Source organism: Panthera uncia, chromosome F2 (genome assembly GCF_023721935.1).
Source record: "Panthera uncia isolate 11264 chromosome F2, Puncia_PCG_1.0, whole genome shotgun sequence".
Classification (NCBI taxonomy): Eukaryota; Metazoa; Chordata; class Mammalia; order Carnivora; family Felidae; genus Panthera; species Panthera uncia.
The window spans coordinates 19,118,292-19,137,406 of NC_064812.1; the positions used below are offsets into that span (position 1 = coordinate 19,118,292).

The 19,115-nt window shown below is 38.0% G+C and overlaps 2 protein-coding genes across 4 annotated transcripts in view; one reads left to right on the forward strand and one right to left on the reverse strand.

Moving 5' to 3' along the window:
- Positions 1-17,598, reverse strand: part of MTBP (MDM2 binding protein) — an 84,914-nt gene extending 67,316 nt beyond the window's left edge. For all 3 annotated transcript variants that reach the window (XM_049632949.1, XM_049632948.1, XM_049632950.1), the window contains exons 1-7: positions 17,377-17,598; positions 16,491-16,571; positions 11,978-12,051; positions 11,733-11,881; positions 9,404-9,462; positions 7,813-7,957; positions 6,535-6,652 (exon numbers count right to left, since the gene is read on the reverse strand). In XM_049632949.1, the coding sequence (XP_049488906.1) occupies positions 6,535-6,652; positions 7,813-7,957; positions 9,404-9,462; positions 11,733-11,881; positions 11,978-12,051; positions 16,491-16,571; positions 17,377-17,494 (744 nt within the window). In that variant the 5' untranslated portion in view covers positions 17,495-17,598. The remainder of the gene's footprint in view (positions 1-6,534; positions 6,653-7,812; positions 7,958-9,403; positions 9,463-11,732; positions 11,882-11,977; positions 12,052-16,490; positions 16,572-17,376) is intronic.
- A 203-nt stretch (positions 17,599-17,801) lies between these two features.
- MRPL13 (mitochondrial ribosomal protein L13) overlaps positions 17,802-19,115 on the forward strand; it is a 48,549-nt gene continuing 47,235 nt past the window's right edge. Inside the window, exon 1 of the mRNA XM_049632951.1 lies at positions 17,802-17,898. Coding sequence (XP_049488908.1) covers positions 17,872-17,898 — 27 coding nt within the window. The 5' untranslated portion in view covers positions 17,802-17,871. The remainder of the gene's footprint in view (positions 17,899-19,115) is intronic.

Here is a 19,115-nt window from a genome sequence, read left to right on the forward strand (position 1 = left end):
ACAGGGTCTATCCACCAGGAAGAGCTAACAATTATAAATGTCTATGCGCCGAATACCGGAGCCCCCAAATATATAAAAAAATTACTCATAAACGTAAGCAACCTTATTGATAAGAATGCGGTCATTGCAGGGGACTTTAACACTCCACTTACAGAAATGGATAGATCATCTAGACACACGGTCAATAAAGAAACAAGGGCCCTGAATGCTACATTGGATCAGATGGACTTGACAGATATACTTAGAACTCTGCATCCCAAAGCAACAGAATATACTTTCTTCTCCAGTGCACATGGAACATTCTCCAAGATAGATCATATACTGGGTCACAAAACAGCCCTTCATAAGTTTACAAGAATTGAAATTATACCATGCATACTTTCAGACCACAATGCCATGAAGCTTGAAATCAACCACAGGAAAAAGTCTGGAAAACCTCCAAAAGCATGGAGGTTAAAGAACACCCTACTAAAGAATGAGTGGGTCAACCAGGCAATTAGAGAAGAAATTAAAAAATATATGGAAACAAACGAAAATGAAAATACAACAATCCAGACGCTTTGGGATCCAGCGAAGGCAGTCCTGAGAGGAAAATACATCGCAATCCAGGCCTATCTCAAGAAACAAGAAAAATCCCAAATACAAAATCTAACAGCACACCTAAAGGAAATAGAAGTAGAACAGCAAAGCCAGCCTAAACCCAGCAGAAGAAGGGAAATAATAAAGATCAGAGCAGAAATAAACAATATAGAATCTAAAAAAACGGTAGAGCAGATCAACGAAACCAAGAGTTGTTTTGTTTTGTTTTTTTAATTTTTTTTTCAACGTTTTTTATTTATTTTTGGGACAGAGAGAGACAGAGCATGAACGGGGGAGGGGCAGAGAGAGAGGGAGACACAGAATCGGAAACAGGCTCCAGGCTCCGAGCCATCAGCCCAGAGCCTGACGCGGGGCTCGAACTCACGGACCGCGAGATCGTGACCTGGCTGAAGTCGGACGCTTAACCGACTGCGCCACCCAGGCGCCCCAAGAGTTGTTTTTTTGAAAAAATAAACAAAATTGACAAACCTCTAGCCAGGCTTCTCAAAAAGAAAAGGGAGATGACCCAAATAGATAAAATCATGAATGAAAATGGAATTATTACGACCAATCCCTCAGAGATACAAACAATTATCAGGGAATACTATGAAAAATTCTATGCCAACAAATTGGACAACCTGGAAGAAATGGACAAATTCCTAAACACCCACACTCTTCCAAAACTCAATCAGGAGGAAATAGAAAGCTTGAACAGACCCATAACCAGCGAAGAAATTGAATCGATTATCAAAAATCTCCCCACAAATAAGAGTCCAGGACCAGATGGCTTCCCAGGGGAGTTCTACCAGATGTTTAAAGCAGAGATAATACCTATCCTTCTCAAGCTATTCCAAGAAATAGAAAGGGAAGGAAAACTTCCAGACTCATTCTATGAAGCCAGTATTACTTTGATTCCCAAACCAGACAGAGACCCAGTAAAAAAAGAGAACTACAGGCCAATATCCCTGATGAATATGGATGCAAAAATTCTCAATAAGATACTAGCAAATCAAATTCAACAGCATATAAAAAGAATTATTCACCATGATCAAGTGGGATTCATTCCTGGGATGCAGGGCTGGTTCAACATTCGCAAATCAATCAACGTGATACATCACATTAACAAAAAAAAAGAGAAGAACCATATGATCCTGTCAATCGATGCAGAAAAGGCCTTTGACAAAATCCAGCACCCTTTCTTAATAAAAACCCTTGAGAAAGTCGGGATAGAAGGAACATACTTAAAGATCACAAAAGCCATTTATGAAAAGCCCACAGCTAACATCATCCTCAATGGGGAAAAACTGAGAGCTTTTTCCCTGAGATCAGGAACACGACAGGGATGCCCACTCTCACCGCTGTTGTTTAACATAGCGTTGGAAGTTCTAGCATCAGCAATCAGACAACAAAAGGAAATCAAAGGCATCAAAATTGGCAAAGATGAAGTCAAGCTTTCGCTTTTTGCAGATGACATGATATTATACATGGAAAATCCGATAGACTCCACCAAAAATTTGCTAGAACTGATACATGAATTCAGCAAAGTTGCAGGATACAAAATCAATGTACAGAAATCAGTTGCATTCTTATACACTAACAATGAAGCAACAGAAAGACAAATAAGAAACTGATCCCATTCACAATTGCACCAAGAAGCATAAAATACCTAGGAATAAATCTAACCAAAGATGTAAAAGATCTGTATGCTGAAAACTATAGAAAGCTTATGAAGGTAATTGAAGAAGATACAAAGAAATGGTAAGACATTCCCTGCTCATGGATTGGAAGAATAAATATTGTCAAAATGTCAATACTACCCAAAGCTATCTACACATTCAATGCAATCCCAATCAAAATTGCACCAGCATTCTTCTCGAAACTAGAACAAGCAATCCTAAAATTCATATGGAACCACAAAAGGCCCCGAATAGCCAAAGTAATTTTGAAGAAGACCAAAGCAGGAGGCATCACAATCCCAGACTTTAGCCTCTACTACAAAGCTGTCATCATCAAGTCAGCATGGTATTGGCATAAAAACAGACACATAGACCAATGGAATAGAATAGAAACCCCAGAACTAGACCCACAAACGTATGGCCAACTCATCTTTGACAAAGCAGGAAAGAACATCCAATGGAAAAAAGACAGTCTCTTTAACAAATGGTGCTGGGAGAACTGGACAGCAACATGCAGAAGGTTGAAACTAGACCACTTTCTCACACCATTCACAAAAATAAATTCAAAATGGATAAAGGACCTGAATGTGAGACAGGAAACCATCAAAACCCTAGAGGAGAAAGCAGGAAAAGACCTCTCTGACCTCAGCCGTAGCAATCTCTTACTCGACACATCCCCAAAGGCAAGGGAATTAAAAGCAAAAATGAATTACTGGGACCTTATGAAGATAAAAAGCTTCTGCACAGCAAAGGAAACAACCAACAAAACTAAAAGGCAACCAACAGAATGGGAAAAGATATTTGCAAATGACATATCGGACAAAGCGCTAGTATCCAAAATCTATAAAGAGCTCACCAAACTCCACACCCGAAAAACAAATAACCCAGTGAAGAAATGGGCAGAAAACATGAATAGACACTTCTCTAAAGAAGACATCCAGATGGCCAACAGGCACATGAAAAGATGTTCAACGTCGCTCCTTATCAGGGAAATATAAATTGAAACCACACTCAGATATCACCTCACGCCAGTCAGAGTGGCCAAAATGAACAAATCAGGAGACTATAGATGCTGGAGAGGATGTGGAGAAACAGGAACCCTCTTGCACTGTTGGTGGGAAGGCAAATTGGTGCAGCCGCTCTGGAAAGCAGTGTGGAGGTTCCTCAGAAAATTAAAAATAGACCTACCCTATGACCCAGCAATAGCACTGCTAGGAATGTACCCAAGGGATACAGGAGTACTGATGCATAGGGGCACTTGTACCCCAATGTTTATAGCAGCACTCTCAACAATAGCCAAATTATGGAAAGAGCCTAAATGTCCATCAACTGATGAATGGATAAAGAAATTGTGGTTTATATACACAATGGAGTACTACATGGCAATGAGAAAGAACGAAATATGGCCCTTTGTAGCAACGTGGATGGAACTGGAGAGTGTGATGCTAAGTGAAATAAGCCATACAGAGAAAGACAGATACCATATGTTTTCACTCTTATGTGGATCCTGAGAAACTTAACAGAAACCCATGGGGGAGGGGAAGGAAAAAAAAAAGAAAAAAGAGGTTAGAGTGGGAGAGAACCAAAGCATAAGAGACTGTTAAAAACTGAGAACGAACTGAGGGTTGATGGGGGGTGGGAGGGAGGGGAGGGTGGGTGATGGGTATTGAGGAGGGCACCTTTTGGGATGAGCACTGGGTGTTGTATGGAAACCAATTTGACAATAAACTTCATATATTGAAAAAAATTAAAATATATATATATATATATACAATACTAGAAATATATTTATTTTAACATGGACATAACTTACAAAAGCCACCAAACATATTCATTCATTGTAAGAGATAGCAAAATAAAATTGGAGCCTCACAGAAAGTTAAGATTAGTGGGGCTGAACTAATCAGTTTCATCTTGTAGTTGAGAAATCTGGGATCTTGTAAGGTTACAAAAAAGTGTTCAAATTAGAGAGCTGGCAAAGTAATCTTGAAAAAGAAAACCAAAGCAGGAGGCATCACAATCCTGGACTTCAAGCTGTATTACAAAGCTGTAATCATCAAGACAGTATGATACTGGCACAAGAACAGACACTCAGATCAATGGAACAGAATAGAGAACCCAGAATGGACCCACAAACGTATGGTCAACTAATCTTTGACAAAGCAGGAAAGAATATCCAATGGAATAGAGTCCTTCAGCAAATGGTGCTGGGGAAACTGGACAGCGACAAGCAGAAAAATGAACTTTCTTACACCATACACAAAAATAAACTCAAAATAGATGAAAGAAAGACCTAAATGTAAGACAGGAAGCCATCAAAATCCTCAAGGAGAAAGCAGGCAAAAACCTCTTTGATCTTGCCCGCAGCAATTTCTTACTCAATACGTCTCTGGAGGCAAGGAAAACAAAAGCAAAAATGAACTACTGGGACCTCATCAAAATAAAAAGCTTCTGCACAGCAAAGGAAACAATCAGCAAAACTAAAAGGCAACTGACAGAATGGGAGACGATATTTGAAAACAACATATCAGATAATGGGTTAATATCCAAAATCTATAAAGAATTCATCAAACTCAACACCCAAAAAACAAATAATCCAGTGAAGAAATGGGCAAAAGACAGGAATAGACGCTTCGTCAAAGAAGAAATCCAGATGGCCAACCAACACATGAAAAAATGCCCAACATCACTCATCATCAGGGAAATACAAATCAAAACTAAAATGAGATACCACCTTACACCTGTCAGAATGGCTAACAAAAATTCAGACACAACAGATGTTGGTGTGGATGTGGAGAAAGAGGATCTCTTTTGCACTGCTGGTGGGAATGCAAGCTGGTGCAGCCACTCTGGAAAACAGTATGGAGGGTCCTCAAAAAACTAATAATAGAACTATCCTACGACCCAGCAAATACACTCCTAGGTATTTATCCAAGGGATACAGGTGTGCCATTTCAAAGGGGCACATGTACCCCAGTGTTTATAGCAGCACTATCAACAATAGCCAAAGTATGGAAAGAGCCCAAATGTCCATCGATGGATGAATGGATAAAGAAGATGTGGTATGTATGTATGTATGTATGTATGTATGTACGTACATGCACATATGTGTGTACATATGTGTGCACATATATGTATACATACAATGGAGTATTAACCGACAATCAAAAAGAATGAAATCTTGCCATTTGCAACTACATGGATGGAACTAGAGGGTATTATGCTAAGTGAAATTAGTCAGAGAGACAAATATCATTATGACTTCACTCATATGGGGACTTTTAAGATACACAATAGATGAACATAAGGGAAGGGAAGTAACAGTAATATAAAAATAGGGAGGGGGACAAAACATAAGAGACTCTTAAATATGGAGAACAGAGGGATGCTGGAGGGGTTGTAGGAGGGGGGATGGGCTAAATGGGTAAGGGGCATTAAGGAATCTACTCCTAAAATCATTGTTGCACTATATGCTAACTAACTTGGATGTAAATTAAAAAGATAAATAAAAAAAAAAATCAGAGAGCTGGTTAGTAGAGAGCAGTGATCATGTAAAGTGGTATAGGTAAAAGAATATGGTCTAAGCAGTTTTCCAGTGGTTTATACATGCATTGAAATAAAGCAGCTTGGATATCGCTTCTCGGCCTTTTGGCTAAGATCAAGTGAAATAAAGCAGCTTGGATAAACAACATGAACTCAACTAATGTCAAATTCTGTTTTTATTTTTTATTTATTTATTTTTTTAACGTTTATTTATTTTTGAGACAGAAAGAGACAGAGCATGAACGGGGAGGGTCAGAGAGAGGGAGACACAGAATCCGAAACAGGCTCCAGGCTCCGAGCTGTCTGCACAGAGCCCGACGCGGGGCTCAAACTCACGGACCGTGAGATCATAACCTGAGCCGAAGTCGGCCGCTCAACCGACTGAGCCACCCAGGCGCCCCACAAATTCTGTTTTTAAAAGAACGTTAGATTCTAGAACTGTAGTGTCCAAAACATAACCATGCTGACTATTTAAATTAATTAAAATAAAGTTAAAAATTCAATTTTTTGGTTGAAGTAGTCATGTATAAAGTGCTCATAGCAACATAAGGCTAGTGTCTACTGCATTAACACAGGAAGAATATTTCTATTACTAAAGAAAATTCTTCTCAGATGTTGCTATTCTAGAACATCTTTATAAGGTACATTTTCATTCAGATTCATTTAAACTATCTGCGTTGTAAATAAAGTTGAAAGCCCTGCTTTGCAAATGGTGATAACGGAGAAATCCACTTACCTTTCTTTCCCATATCTGAATCTTTCCCCTCCATAATTCCTTTGAGTCAATAGCATTTTTGAGATCTTCTAAAGATATGACATTAGCAGAAAGGTATTCTGCAATTTTCTGATAATTTCTATAAATAAAGGATTATGATAGTTAAATACAGGGTTTCATATCCTACTTAGATTTAATGGTTATGGTTAACTACAATCCTAACAGGCAAAAATGCAAAGTTTCTACCGCTGCTTTTATGTACTAATATTGTAGAACGTTCCTTAAGTCACTCTCTGAGGGAGTCTCTATCACATGTCCATTTAATATTGGCTTAAGTGTGTCAGATACATACATGTATATACACATACACAGATTTAATATTAGTCCTTTATGTTCAAAGGGAGAACTGCTCTCCTAATTTTTCCCCATACATCTTGTATGGAATCCATAATAGTACTTATCACAGACTATCATAACTATCAGCATTCCTATTTCTCCCTGTATTTCAATGAACAAGATCAAATGGCACCTTCTTAACTCAACAGCATCTATCGCTGTGCTGGGCATAAAGTCAGTACTCAATACACACTTGTTAAATGAAGAAAATCACAAAGTTAATAAATCCAATGGAATACTTAAGGATCAAAACAGTAATATACAATTGATCCTTACTAAAATATAAATCACAACAATATATATCTATTTCTACATCGCACATAAAACAAAAAAACAAATACAACATCACAAATCCAGTGTATCCATGGTATTCATCATGGTGCTCAATGGACAATACAAACCTATTTAAGAGCACACGGTGTGTTTAGATAATTAATGCTCAATAATGATTATAAAACAGCATTGATGACACTTACTAAACACTTAAATATCTCAGAAATATTAAATATGAAATAAGAAAAATCCAGATTTTCTCAATAAACCTGTAATAACAGTATGACATAAAACTATCTTATCACATTAAAAAAGTCATCGGGATGCCTGAGTGGTTCAGTTGGTTGGCTGTCCAACTCCGGCTCAGATCATGATCTCACGGTTCATAAGTTTGAGACCTGCTTTGGGCTCTGTGCTGACAGCTCAGAGCCTGGAGCCTGCTTCAGATTCTGTGTCTCCCTCTCTCTCTGACCCTCCCCCACTCATGCTCGCTTGCTCTCTCTCTCTCTCTCTCTCAAAAATAAACATTAAACAAAATCTTCAAGTGATAAGTTATTAAAATTAGGATGGCATGTTAATTGTGAAAACAGATTACACAGACAGCAACCAAATATGAACAAAGAAGCTTACATTACACAATTATTTCCTGCTATAGTAATTTTTGCTGAATACCATTCCTTTAAATGTTTTAATGCTCCTATAGTAGGTAAACAGTCTTTCAACTTGGGAGGATCTTTGTCAGAAGGCAACAGTATTACATCTATCATTGCTCTACCTAGAAAGAGAATAAGGCATTTTCATAATTACAAAAATACACATTTAGAAGTTCAAAATTTCTAAATGTTCATCATTTGATTTAAAGCCATGTTATCTTGAAATAGCTAACATAACAGAAAACAATGAACTCTATCATAATTACTTGCCAGTTATGTACCAATGCTTAATTATACACATTGCTCTTGAGATCATCAATGCTATTGTTGTACTGAACAGAGAAACAGAGAAAAAAAATCTGTGCAATTTCAGTACATTTTTCTATATTTAATTTATACAAAAAGGAATGAATTAATATAAAATTGTAATGGTCAAATAAATTATTTCTTTTTATAGGACAATAAAACACTCAGAAAACTCAATTATATTGACAATATCATTGGTTCCTAAGAAAAAAGTATAACTTCATGAAACTTCACATTTTATAAATTTATAAATTTACCAAAAAACCTAGAAAATGTTAACAAAACCGAACCAAACAAATTTGATAATGAAAGCTTTCTATTTTGCTAAAACAGCAATTGCATATTTCAATGCATATTCTGAATTTGACACATTTCATTTAAAAAATTGGTATGTTTATTTATCTATGTATTCAGTTATTTCCCACATAGAATCTTTTATACTAAGATAGGATTTTGAATATAAGGATCAAACTGTGAGCTTTCAAGTCCCTCATGGTAATCACATTTGCTTTACTCATCATTACATACTCAGCTCCTAGTACAATACATGATCTATGATAGATGCGACAAATGTGTGCTTAATAAATGACTTTCAATAATGAAAAATATTCAATAAAAGCTCTTCAAAAGTATTTACAGATGCCAAATTGTACCAGGTTTTAGATGCCAGCTACTTGACTGACACAAGGAAAGATAAATTTCAGAGAGGCTACAGCTTTAAGAATAGCATGATACAGTATTTCATAAAATATACTTGTCATTATTGTAAAAAAAAAAGGGGTGGGGGGCTCTGTAAACAAATGCTGAGTGAAGGGCTTCTTTTACCGTAGAATTTTCTATTTGATAAAGTATACAGTGACCCCACACCTTAAAAGATGTTGCCAAAATGATCTAGCTTAAAGAACTTGTTTTTCCAGGAATTGTTATAGGACTCATGTTCTACAGAACGTACTATGTAAAACAATGGTATATAGTGGAAAGATTCTTCAGTAATAACTAAATAAGGAAATGGAGACTGGTATTTAATTTTCTAAGTTCTAATTTTTTTCTAACTAAATAAAAACAAGAGAACTGTAGTGTCTCAGTAATATACTTTATTAAAGCAGTGAAGTATGTTTGATAGCAACTTCAATTAAGAAATTATTTTTCATTTTGAGTTTCAAAATTAGAAGTGAGAACATAAGCATAAAGGCTGAATTCATCACTCATTCATAGGAAGTATAAGATAAGACATATTCCCAAAAGTAGTCATAAAATATTACCAGGAGCAGGAAGTTTGTCAGACAATTGATGCAAATTTTCTGCAGATTCTTCATACAGGCTAAAACAAAAGGGTAAGTTAGAAAACACACACATACACATACACATTACATATAATCATAACAGGTAATATTAACTAAATGAATCTATGTGCCAGATACTATGAAGTATGTTAGATACATTATCTTGATCTTCATGACAACCCACGAGGCACTACTATAATATTATTATCCTTACTTTAAATAATTTGCCTACAGTCACATAACTAGCAGGTGTAGAAAGTAGGATTCAGAGTCCAAGTTATTAGCCACATCCCCAAAAAACAAACAATAAAAAGGGAAAAAAACTCCCTAAATTATATCTAGTACATTAAATATAAATCATAACTAATAGACCAAACATTTTTCTGAACCCTAAAAGTACAGTATTGCTAAGTGTTTAAAAAAGGATACTGCTTTTCTCTGAATGGCATACAACAGCCCTGACTGGAAAATAGGATGATGTCCTCCAATTCTTCAAAATCTTTTCATTTTATCCAAATGATGAATTTTTCTTTTTCAAAAATCTATTGTATAACATAAAATTACTTAAACCCTTTATTAGAAACCTGCCATTATCTAGAAAACTTAAGGCATCTTATGATAAAGCATAGTTTTCAAGCTCCCTCTTGTGGAAATAACTGTTTGGTCACTTACTAGAAATAATTACTTTTACACTCCTTATCTTTTAATAATGGTGGGAAAACACGGATGCTAAGAACTCTAAGGCTAGAAGGCACCTTAGAAATCACCTAAAAGGATCTCAACACTGTATAGACAAGATAATAAAGGACCAGAGAAATGAAGTGACTGGTCCACAATCAAGTAACTAGAAACTGCCTTTATTGAGCCCTGGGTTTATACCCTTTCCTTGGTTCTACAATGTATCCTTTCATTAATCAGTACAAACAAATATAAATAAAAAACAGGAAAACAGAATTTTTAAAGTCTGCAGTAATTTATAGAAGTATAATATATGATTACTACAGTAAACAAAAGTAGTTTTTGTAATGAAATATTATGGAAGACTAAAATGAAAGGTATTAATTATGAGTCGAAGATGGGATATTTCATGAAGAGAAAAATAATCACAACTTATATCACCTGGACCAACTTATATATTATACCACAATTCAAAAAACCTAAAAGTGAAGCCAATCATCTATATAATCCGCAGAAACTCTATGCTCAAGATACACATAAATTGAATAAATCATATATATCAACCTCAAATAGCAAAATGATAATCATAATTTGAGTTTGAATGCCAGTTATTAACCCCAAATTCAAGTTTCTTTTTTTAAAAGTGTATTTATTTTGAGGAGAGAGAGAGAGTGAGAGAGAACCAAGATCATGTCAACACCTACAAATGAGTTGTTTTCCCTCTCTTTTCATCTCTGAAAGAACTTATCTAAAATGGATGCTATTCCTTAAATATTTGGGAGAATAATTTGGTGAAGTCATACTGGCCTAGAGTTTGATAGTGGGAAAATTTTTTAACAATTCAATTACTTTATTTTTTTTTAATGTTTATTTATTATTTTATTTTGAAAGCGAGCAAGCAAGCCTGAGTGGGGGAGGGGCACAGACAGACAGGGAGGGAGAGAAAGAATCCCAAGCAGGCTCTGTGCTATCAGGCCTCAAACTCAGGAACTGTGAGATCATGACCTGAGCCCAAACCAACAGTTGGACGTTTAACCAACTGAGCCACCCAGGCGCTCCATTACATTCAAGTTTCTCTTCAAGCTCTTAAAATTCATAATCAGACAGAATTCATCTTCAAGAAAGTGACATATTGGGGCACCTGGGTGGCTCAGTTGGTTGAGCGTCCGACTTCAGCTCAGGTCACAATCTCGCCGTCCGTGAGTTCGAGCCCTGAGTCGGGCTCTGGGCTGATGGCTCGGAGCCTGGAGCCTGCTTCCGATTCTGTGTCTCCCTCTCTCTCTCTGCCCCTCCCCCGTTCATGCTCTGTCTCTCTCTGTCTCAAAAATAAATAAACGTTAAAAAAATTTTTAAAAAAAAGTGACATATTAGTTAGAATGTCACTTTTTATGATTAATGCAATTGTGTAAGCTTAAGAAGCTAGATATTTTCAGATACCAATTTTTCCACTTTACAGTTTTATTCAAATAAAAGGCCCAAATTGCCCATCTCCCAAAATAGAGTTGAAAATTTCAATAACTAAAATTTCGTTCCTATGGCTGCTAAAAAAATCTCATTTTCACTCTTGTGGCTGAAATACTGTGTACTGTTAAAATATTTTAAAGATATTATAGAAACCATATAAGCATACTCAGCCAAGGATAATGATTCTCTGCTATTACTATCTTCTTCCTCAAAACACTCAGCGCTCAAACATTCTTCAATATTTGTTTGAAGAACATCTTCAATTTCATCTTTTTCTGTACCAAAATGTATCTCTTCCCAGTGAGAACTGCAAAACTAATATATCAAAAGATTGCGTTAAATAATGGGTTTCTGAAATTACTTACATTGGCAAAGACATTCACTAATGCCTATTTTTTTCATTTCTATTACCTGATAAAATCCACATATTGCCTGCACTGCAAAGAACCACTTCTTGGGAGCAGGTATGCCGCCTACCGAACATGCTTGAAAACAAAATCGTGCTTATTAGAAGAAAGGCATATCACAAATAAGCAGATGCTATAGTATCTATACTTAGAGAATTATATAATTTTTATTATGTATATAGTTCTTCAAGATATACATGTGTATATGCATATACATATATATTACATGGATCTTTTTAAAATCTCTAAAAATTTAAATAGAACAATCTGCCCAAAGAGCAAAATTATTCACTCACAATGAATACTTTTAATTTGTCACAACTCAAAATCCATACTATTTTAATCATCATTTCAAACACTAAAACCTACCAAGAAAAAAACCCCAACACCCACTTAATTACTACTGAGTCATGCAAAAGTGCGTAAGTGATGGTAAGAGATCTAGTTCCCTCTTCAAAGACAACGAAGGTCTGGTTCAGCCTGGCCAGAAAGAGAGAGAGGAGATAAAACAATAGCCTCATGACATTTTCTACTCCCCTCTAAAGCCATTTCAAAATGTTGTTGTGTATCCAACATGCAACTGTAACTGATGGGGGAGTGTGGGGCAAGTTGAGGGCAAAATACAGGTGGGTACCCTCCCTCCCTTGGCCCAGTGGAATATTGTTTGGACACTCCTGGCTACCCAAGAACAAAGGAAAGGGGTTTAAGTACTTGCCATGGTAATGTGGGAAACTAAGGCAAATGAAAAATTAAATCCCCTTACTGCCTTTAGCCCAATGACAAGTCCTTGAAACCAGCAGAGTGACCTCCCTCTAGGAGCTCAGCTGCCTGGAGGATGACACTTTGCTAGGGGCAAAAGAGAATCTTAGCTTAACATTATCCCAACCTCGAGGATCCTGTAAATCTACTTCCATTATCTCAACTGCCCCAAGATATATGCTAGCAATCGTACTCCAAGCTTATGGCCCTGATATATAACTGAAGGGTCTCCTGACTGAGGTTTTATTAAACGGTAATAAATGATGTTTCCCTAGCAACAGGTAGCCCCTGAAGGTCCTGAAAACCTTGCTTCCAAAATTCCTTGGAGACTTGCTCTATCCCTGACCCCTTCCCAACCTGAGGGTATATAATGAGTTTACCTGTCATGACCCCATGCAGCTCTCCCTACCCCTGGGTCCTGTCTCCATGCTTTAATAAAATCACCTTTTTGCACCAAAGAGGTCTTCAAGAATTCTTTCTTGGCCTTCGGTTCCAGACCACCCCAGCATCACTCCAAAACTTCATTATAACTACATTCATTAAAGGCACCAATAACTAACGTTATAAAATCTGATAGCTCTTACCACTGTTGTTACTTGATCTCTCAACATAAGAATAAGAAAGGAATGAAAGATGACACAGTTGACTACTTTCCCCTTAAAACACTTGATTTCTGTGGAACCTATCTTTCCAGCTACTCCTCATGCCTTTAAAAACTGGCGTTCAGGGGCGCCTGGGTGGCTCAGTCGGTTAAGCGTCCGACTTCGGCTCAGGTCATGATCTCGAGGTCCATGAGTTCGAGCCCCACGTCGGGCTCTGTGCTGACAGCTCAGAGCCTGGAGCCTGTTTCAGACTCTGTGTCTCCCTCTCTCTGACCCTCCCCCGTTCATGCTCTGTCTCTCTCTGTTTCAAAAATAAATAAACGTTAAAAACAAACAAACAAACAAACAAAAACTGGTGTTCAGTTCCTTTAAATATTGGGATTCAGTTCAAGATTTTCTGCTCTTCTCACTATCCATAAACAATCCCATCCTTTCTCATAGTTTGGACTGACACCTACATATTGATGACTCTATTATCTGTATCTCCAGCCTTACTTTGCCTTTCGGGTTCTGGACACACGTATCCAACTTTTGCAAAACATTTTCAATTTGACATCTTACGGGGCAACTAAATACATGTTCCGAATTGAACATGTCATTTGATGAGGTCTTGGGGTGATAAGGGGGTTCAGAGCTGACAGCCAAGAAAGAATTCTTGAAGATGTCCTTTGGTGCAAAAAGGTGATTTTATTAAAGCAAGGAGACAGGACCTGTGGGCAGAAAGAGCAGCACTGGGGTTGTGAACAGTGACTACTTATATACCAAGGAGTTGGGGGAGATAAAGTCAAGAGGGAGTTTCTTGAAGAGATTTCCATATGCTAAAGAGGACTCACAGATTACTGGAGGCCTAGCTATCATCAAGCTAAGGTTGTTTTTCCCTCTAGCAAAGCATTAGCATTAAGATGGTAGGGAGTCCCTGGAGATTAGGCTATTAATAAGATTGTTTTTTCTTGTAATATTACTAAGATATTTGTAAACTAATGGAGACTCTATCAGTTTAACCATTTGTTTTCTGTCCTTTCCTTTGTTCTTGGGCAGCCAGGAGTGCCTGAGAAATATTACACATATTCCACCGGGGCGGGGGGGTTGTGCTAGCTTGTGCTGGGCTCTCACTCAGCTTGTCTTATGGCCCCTCATCAACCATGCCTCAAACTCTAATTCTCCTATCTTGCTAAATGCCACCACCTATACTATCCCCAAGCCAGAAATCTAATGTCATTCTTGATTGCTTTCTCACACTACCCTTCTCCCGAATCACACCAATGCAACACTAGGTCAGGTGGATTCTACCTCCATAATTTCTTTCAGATCCATTTTCCTCTACCTCGGCTACCTCTCTTATTTCTTAGCTGGTCTTCTGCAGCAGCCCCCTCATACCTATACTTTCCTCCAATTTGTCCACTATACTGTAGCCAGAATACTTCAACAACACAGATGTCACCAGATCTCTTCCTTCACTAAGGCCTTTAATGGCTAATTATCATTATGAAGAAGTCCAAGAGCCCTGACATGATTTACAAAGTCCTCCACATTGCTATGCCTATCTCTCCAGCCTTATCTCAATTATAATCATATTATACTTCCAGTTTCTCAGACTTGCCATATTACTGAAAGCAATAATGTTCACAGGGTAAGAAATTCAATCTCTTTGCATGGTTCTGATATGCAGATTTCAGTTCCCATGATTTAAATAACACCCGGTCCCCCAAAACAGGGCTCAAACTCCAGCTACCATGGTTTATTAATCAACTGTAATTGCCTAAAGCAAAACTTCACTGCTAGCTTCTCATATCGCAAATCACTACATAAATCAAAGATGTGTATCATGATCAGTGACCAATCACATTACTACTTTTCAAAGTTTGTTGCTGATTGGTCACTGCATAGCTGTTAATCAGTTCATGTGAATAGATGACAAATACGTAATTGTGTTTCCTTCTTGTCTCCCAGTGATAAATTTACCTATTTTACAAAAATGGGTAACAGGAAGAGGAAATTCGCAAAAGGAAAAAAAAAAAAGATAAAGGCACAGCAAAGAAGCAAAAAGTGATTAACACCAAAAGTGACATTCAAATCTAATGTAAATGGATTCTAAAAATAGCTGCTGTGAAAGAGAGAACCCAATATGGGGTTTGAACTCAGGAACCAAGAGATCATGACCTGAGCTGAAGTCGGATGCTCAACAGATTGAGGCACCCAGGTGCCCCTTGGACAAGAAACTTCTATCTACCCAAACAGGAAGCAAAAGTTATCCCAAGAATTCCTATAATGCTCCCAATATTTCTTCAATGTATACTTTCGAGGCATAAGTGAAAGAAAAGCTTTCTTGCAATACCAGTAGTATTGACTTAAATTATACCAACTTGAAAAAGTAATGAGTACAACCACAACTTGGCAAACAGACTAGGGCAGCATGAACATTTATAACCAAAACAGACTAGGGCAGCATGAATGAGCACCCTACCCGGAGCATCTCCAGAAACTTCCTTCAGCTTTTAATTTGGTCTGTTTTGGTTATCTCCTTTTTCTGAGCCCTTGAAAGACACTCTCAGAGGCCAAGAAGAGGAAGTAAAAGAGAAGATAACTATAAAAAAAAAAAAAAAAAGTAGATGGATTTGTATAATGCCAATAGAAACCAAAGGAGATGAGATTTTTACAAAGCAAAGGCTGGTCAAATAAGCCAAATACTTTGAAAAAGGTAAAACAGACAAGAACGGAGACAAGATTACTGTATTTAACAATTATGAAGTGCTTTTAAGAAAATCGATAAGGGTGGAAAAAAATGGTAAGAAATATGTAAGAGCATTAATAATGTATTTGTACTCAGGACAAATCATAAATCCTCCTTATAATACCACATTACCCTATTATATATGGAGCTAAAGATGGGCAAGGAAATACCACAAAGGGAACGAAAGTCAAGCTGAGAACCTAGAATAATTTTCATAACAATTTTCACACAATTTAATGACATTCAAGCAGCAGGAAGAGGGAATTAGCATCTTTTTCAGTTTTGTATTTCCTTACTTATCTCCCTATCCCAGTGATGTGTGCAGTCAACAAGTATCTTTCATACTTTTAAGTGACCAAATTCATTAAATTTATTTCCAATACAAATACAGGGCCAGAGAAAAAAGGGGTTCGTGTTATACTTACCAGGAAAAGTACTATCTTCTGGATTCATTGAAGCACTAATGCTTCTTTTCAGGAGGTGATAAACATTTGCTGCTGTTAAATCTGAAAAAGAAAAGGCAAACTAACTCAATGGGCACAAGAGTTACGTAATCTAGGCCTATTCCAATTTCACCATCAGAGACTCTCCAGAACAACATGTTATACATAAAAGAGCTACACAGAGAAAACCCAAAAGGCTCCTGGTTTATACACGCTAGCCAGTTAAATATTCAAAATTCCCCCCAAAGGATAATTTTAAGCAGAGAAGGGAAACTCTGTCACAATACTCTATACACAACCACATGTATTTTCTCCTCAAGATGCCTGCTCAATCAAAACAAACAAATAAATAAAATGCAGTGTGGATTATAGACAGAAACACCAAATAGGAGTGTCATTTCAAACGGTCACGATTGTTTTAAATTTACCATTTTTTTAAATCTTAGTTTTTATATGTAGGATATCTCCTCCCATTAGGATGTAGACTCTAGGAGAGTAAGATCCTTGTCCATCTTGTTCCTTTCTGTATTACTTGTATTTGGAACATAGAGTTGACGGAATCGCCTATTGAATGCATATATTTCTAACAAGAAGACATTCTATTCCGAAGGCACAGAGAATAAATCAGCTAAATTTTTACTGTGCCAAGAACTTCTGAGCACTGGAATTGTGCATCCACAAATTTGTCCCTATTTCTCCACGAAGATAATGACATTTTTCAGCCCTTATTGGGCCGATCCCATAGAGTCTCAGATTCTCGGGACAACTCGAGATAGCCCCCCTCCCTCACCGGCAGAACTTGATCTCAAATTTAAATTTCTTCCCCTCCCCGCAAGCGGTTCCCGCTCTTTCTCAGCCCTGCGCTTACCCGGCTGTTTTTCGGTACCCTCAACGGACGACTTCCCAGGCCCATGATCCACTTCCCCACCCGCTGCTGACGGGACTTTTGCTTCCCCCCAGATCACAAGGAGCAGGTACCGATCCATCTCCTTCGAGCCGAGCTCCTATTTCAGATCTTGGTTTCCACATCCAAATAGTCGCGCGCTGCTTAGGCACTTCCGGTTTCCATCCACCAAATTTAGGTCGGCTGGAAATTGTGCGCGTTGGGTCGGTTTGCCTCAGCTTTTCCAGCCGGCGGGTTCTTTGGGGGAGTTATTCTGTCAATGACTGCATTATTTCCTCCTGTCAGGATGAAACCGCTACCATGGGAAGACTGGAGGAGACCCAGAAAAAGCAGAGAAACTGACGATGGCTGGCTGGCCTAGGAACTGTCATGCTTGCCTATATATGTTTCCCCCCGGGCCATTAATGCTGGGGTCTGGCCGTGGACCCTGGGAATAGGACGGTCCTGCAAGTGGAGAAAATGTCGAGTTTCTCTAGGGCGCCCCAGGTGAGCTCGAACTCTTGTGGCTTGATGGAGTTCATTACGCTGGCAGAAGGAAGTCAGTGGCTTCGGTGGATTTAGTGATGCTGAGTGGGCAGGAAAGAGGAGTTCCTGGGCCAGGAGATGATGCCTCGGGAAAGCACTTTTGAGAATCGTGATTCTGGCCGCCGCTTGCTCTTTGGTATTCGTCTCCTCTTTTCAGTTAGCCCTTTTCATGACTTTTTTTCTAAGGAAAGAGTATTCAGATAGGGCACTGTAGACCATTGTAGGGATTTGCTTATTACTGAATAAAATGAGGATCTAGTTAGTGAAGGGTTTGGAGCCAGGAAGTGACAGTGATCTCACTTAAAAGTGTTAGAAGGAGCTCTCTGGCAGCTAAGAATAGACTGTTCAGAGGTGGGGATTGGTGGAAGGTAGAAACAAAGAGTCGGTTTAGAGGCCAACTGCAGTGATCCAGGCTAAACACGATGGTGGCACAAACCGAACTAGACAGTATAGGGTTGAAAAGTGGTCAGGTTTTGTTTGAAGGTGGAGTCAAAAGGATTTCCTGAAGGATTGAATGTGAGCTGACAACGAAAGAACAAGGATTACTCTAAGGTTTTTTTGTTTCTGAAACCGGAAGCGTGTGCCATCAGCTGAGATAGGGAAGACTGAAATTGAAGCAGGTTTCAGGCAGAAGAGCTGGAGTTCAGCTTTGGGTCTGTTGACCTGAGATGCTTCTTAGCCCAGTCCTGCTCCGAGAGTGATTCCTTCCTTGAACTGTTTGTTACCTCTCCTGGGTGAAGGAAATTTAAGAAGTAAAATTAAAAATTTGAAAACTTTACAGCAGTTTGATGATATGGCAGTATTTTAATGGTTTTTGAACAAGGTGTTTTTTTTTTTTATCAAAATATTGATCTGCAATGGAATGGGGACAAACTAGTCTTTAGGAGATGGTTTAAAAAGCACTGTAGTGCAGCTACCAAATGGGCAATTGGTACAATTGTAGAGTTCAGGAAAGAGGTCAAGGCTAGAGATGTAAATTTCTACACTTGGGAGTCATAAGCATGGAAATGACATGTAAACATACGAGTCTGGATGTAGTCATTGAGAAGGTGTGTATAGAAAAGAGAGAAGGACCAAGAACTGAATTCTGGAACATTTCAACGTTTCAGTGGCAAGAGATAGGAAAACAAGCAAAGTAGGGAAAAAACCAACAGAGGGTGGTGTCCTGGAAATCAAGT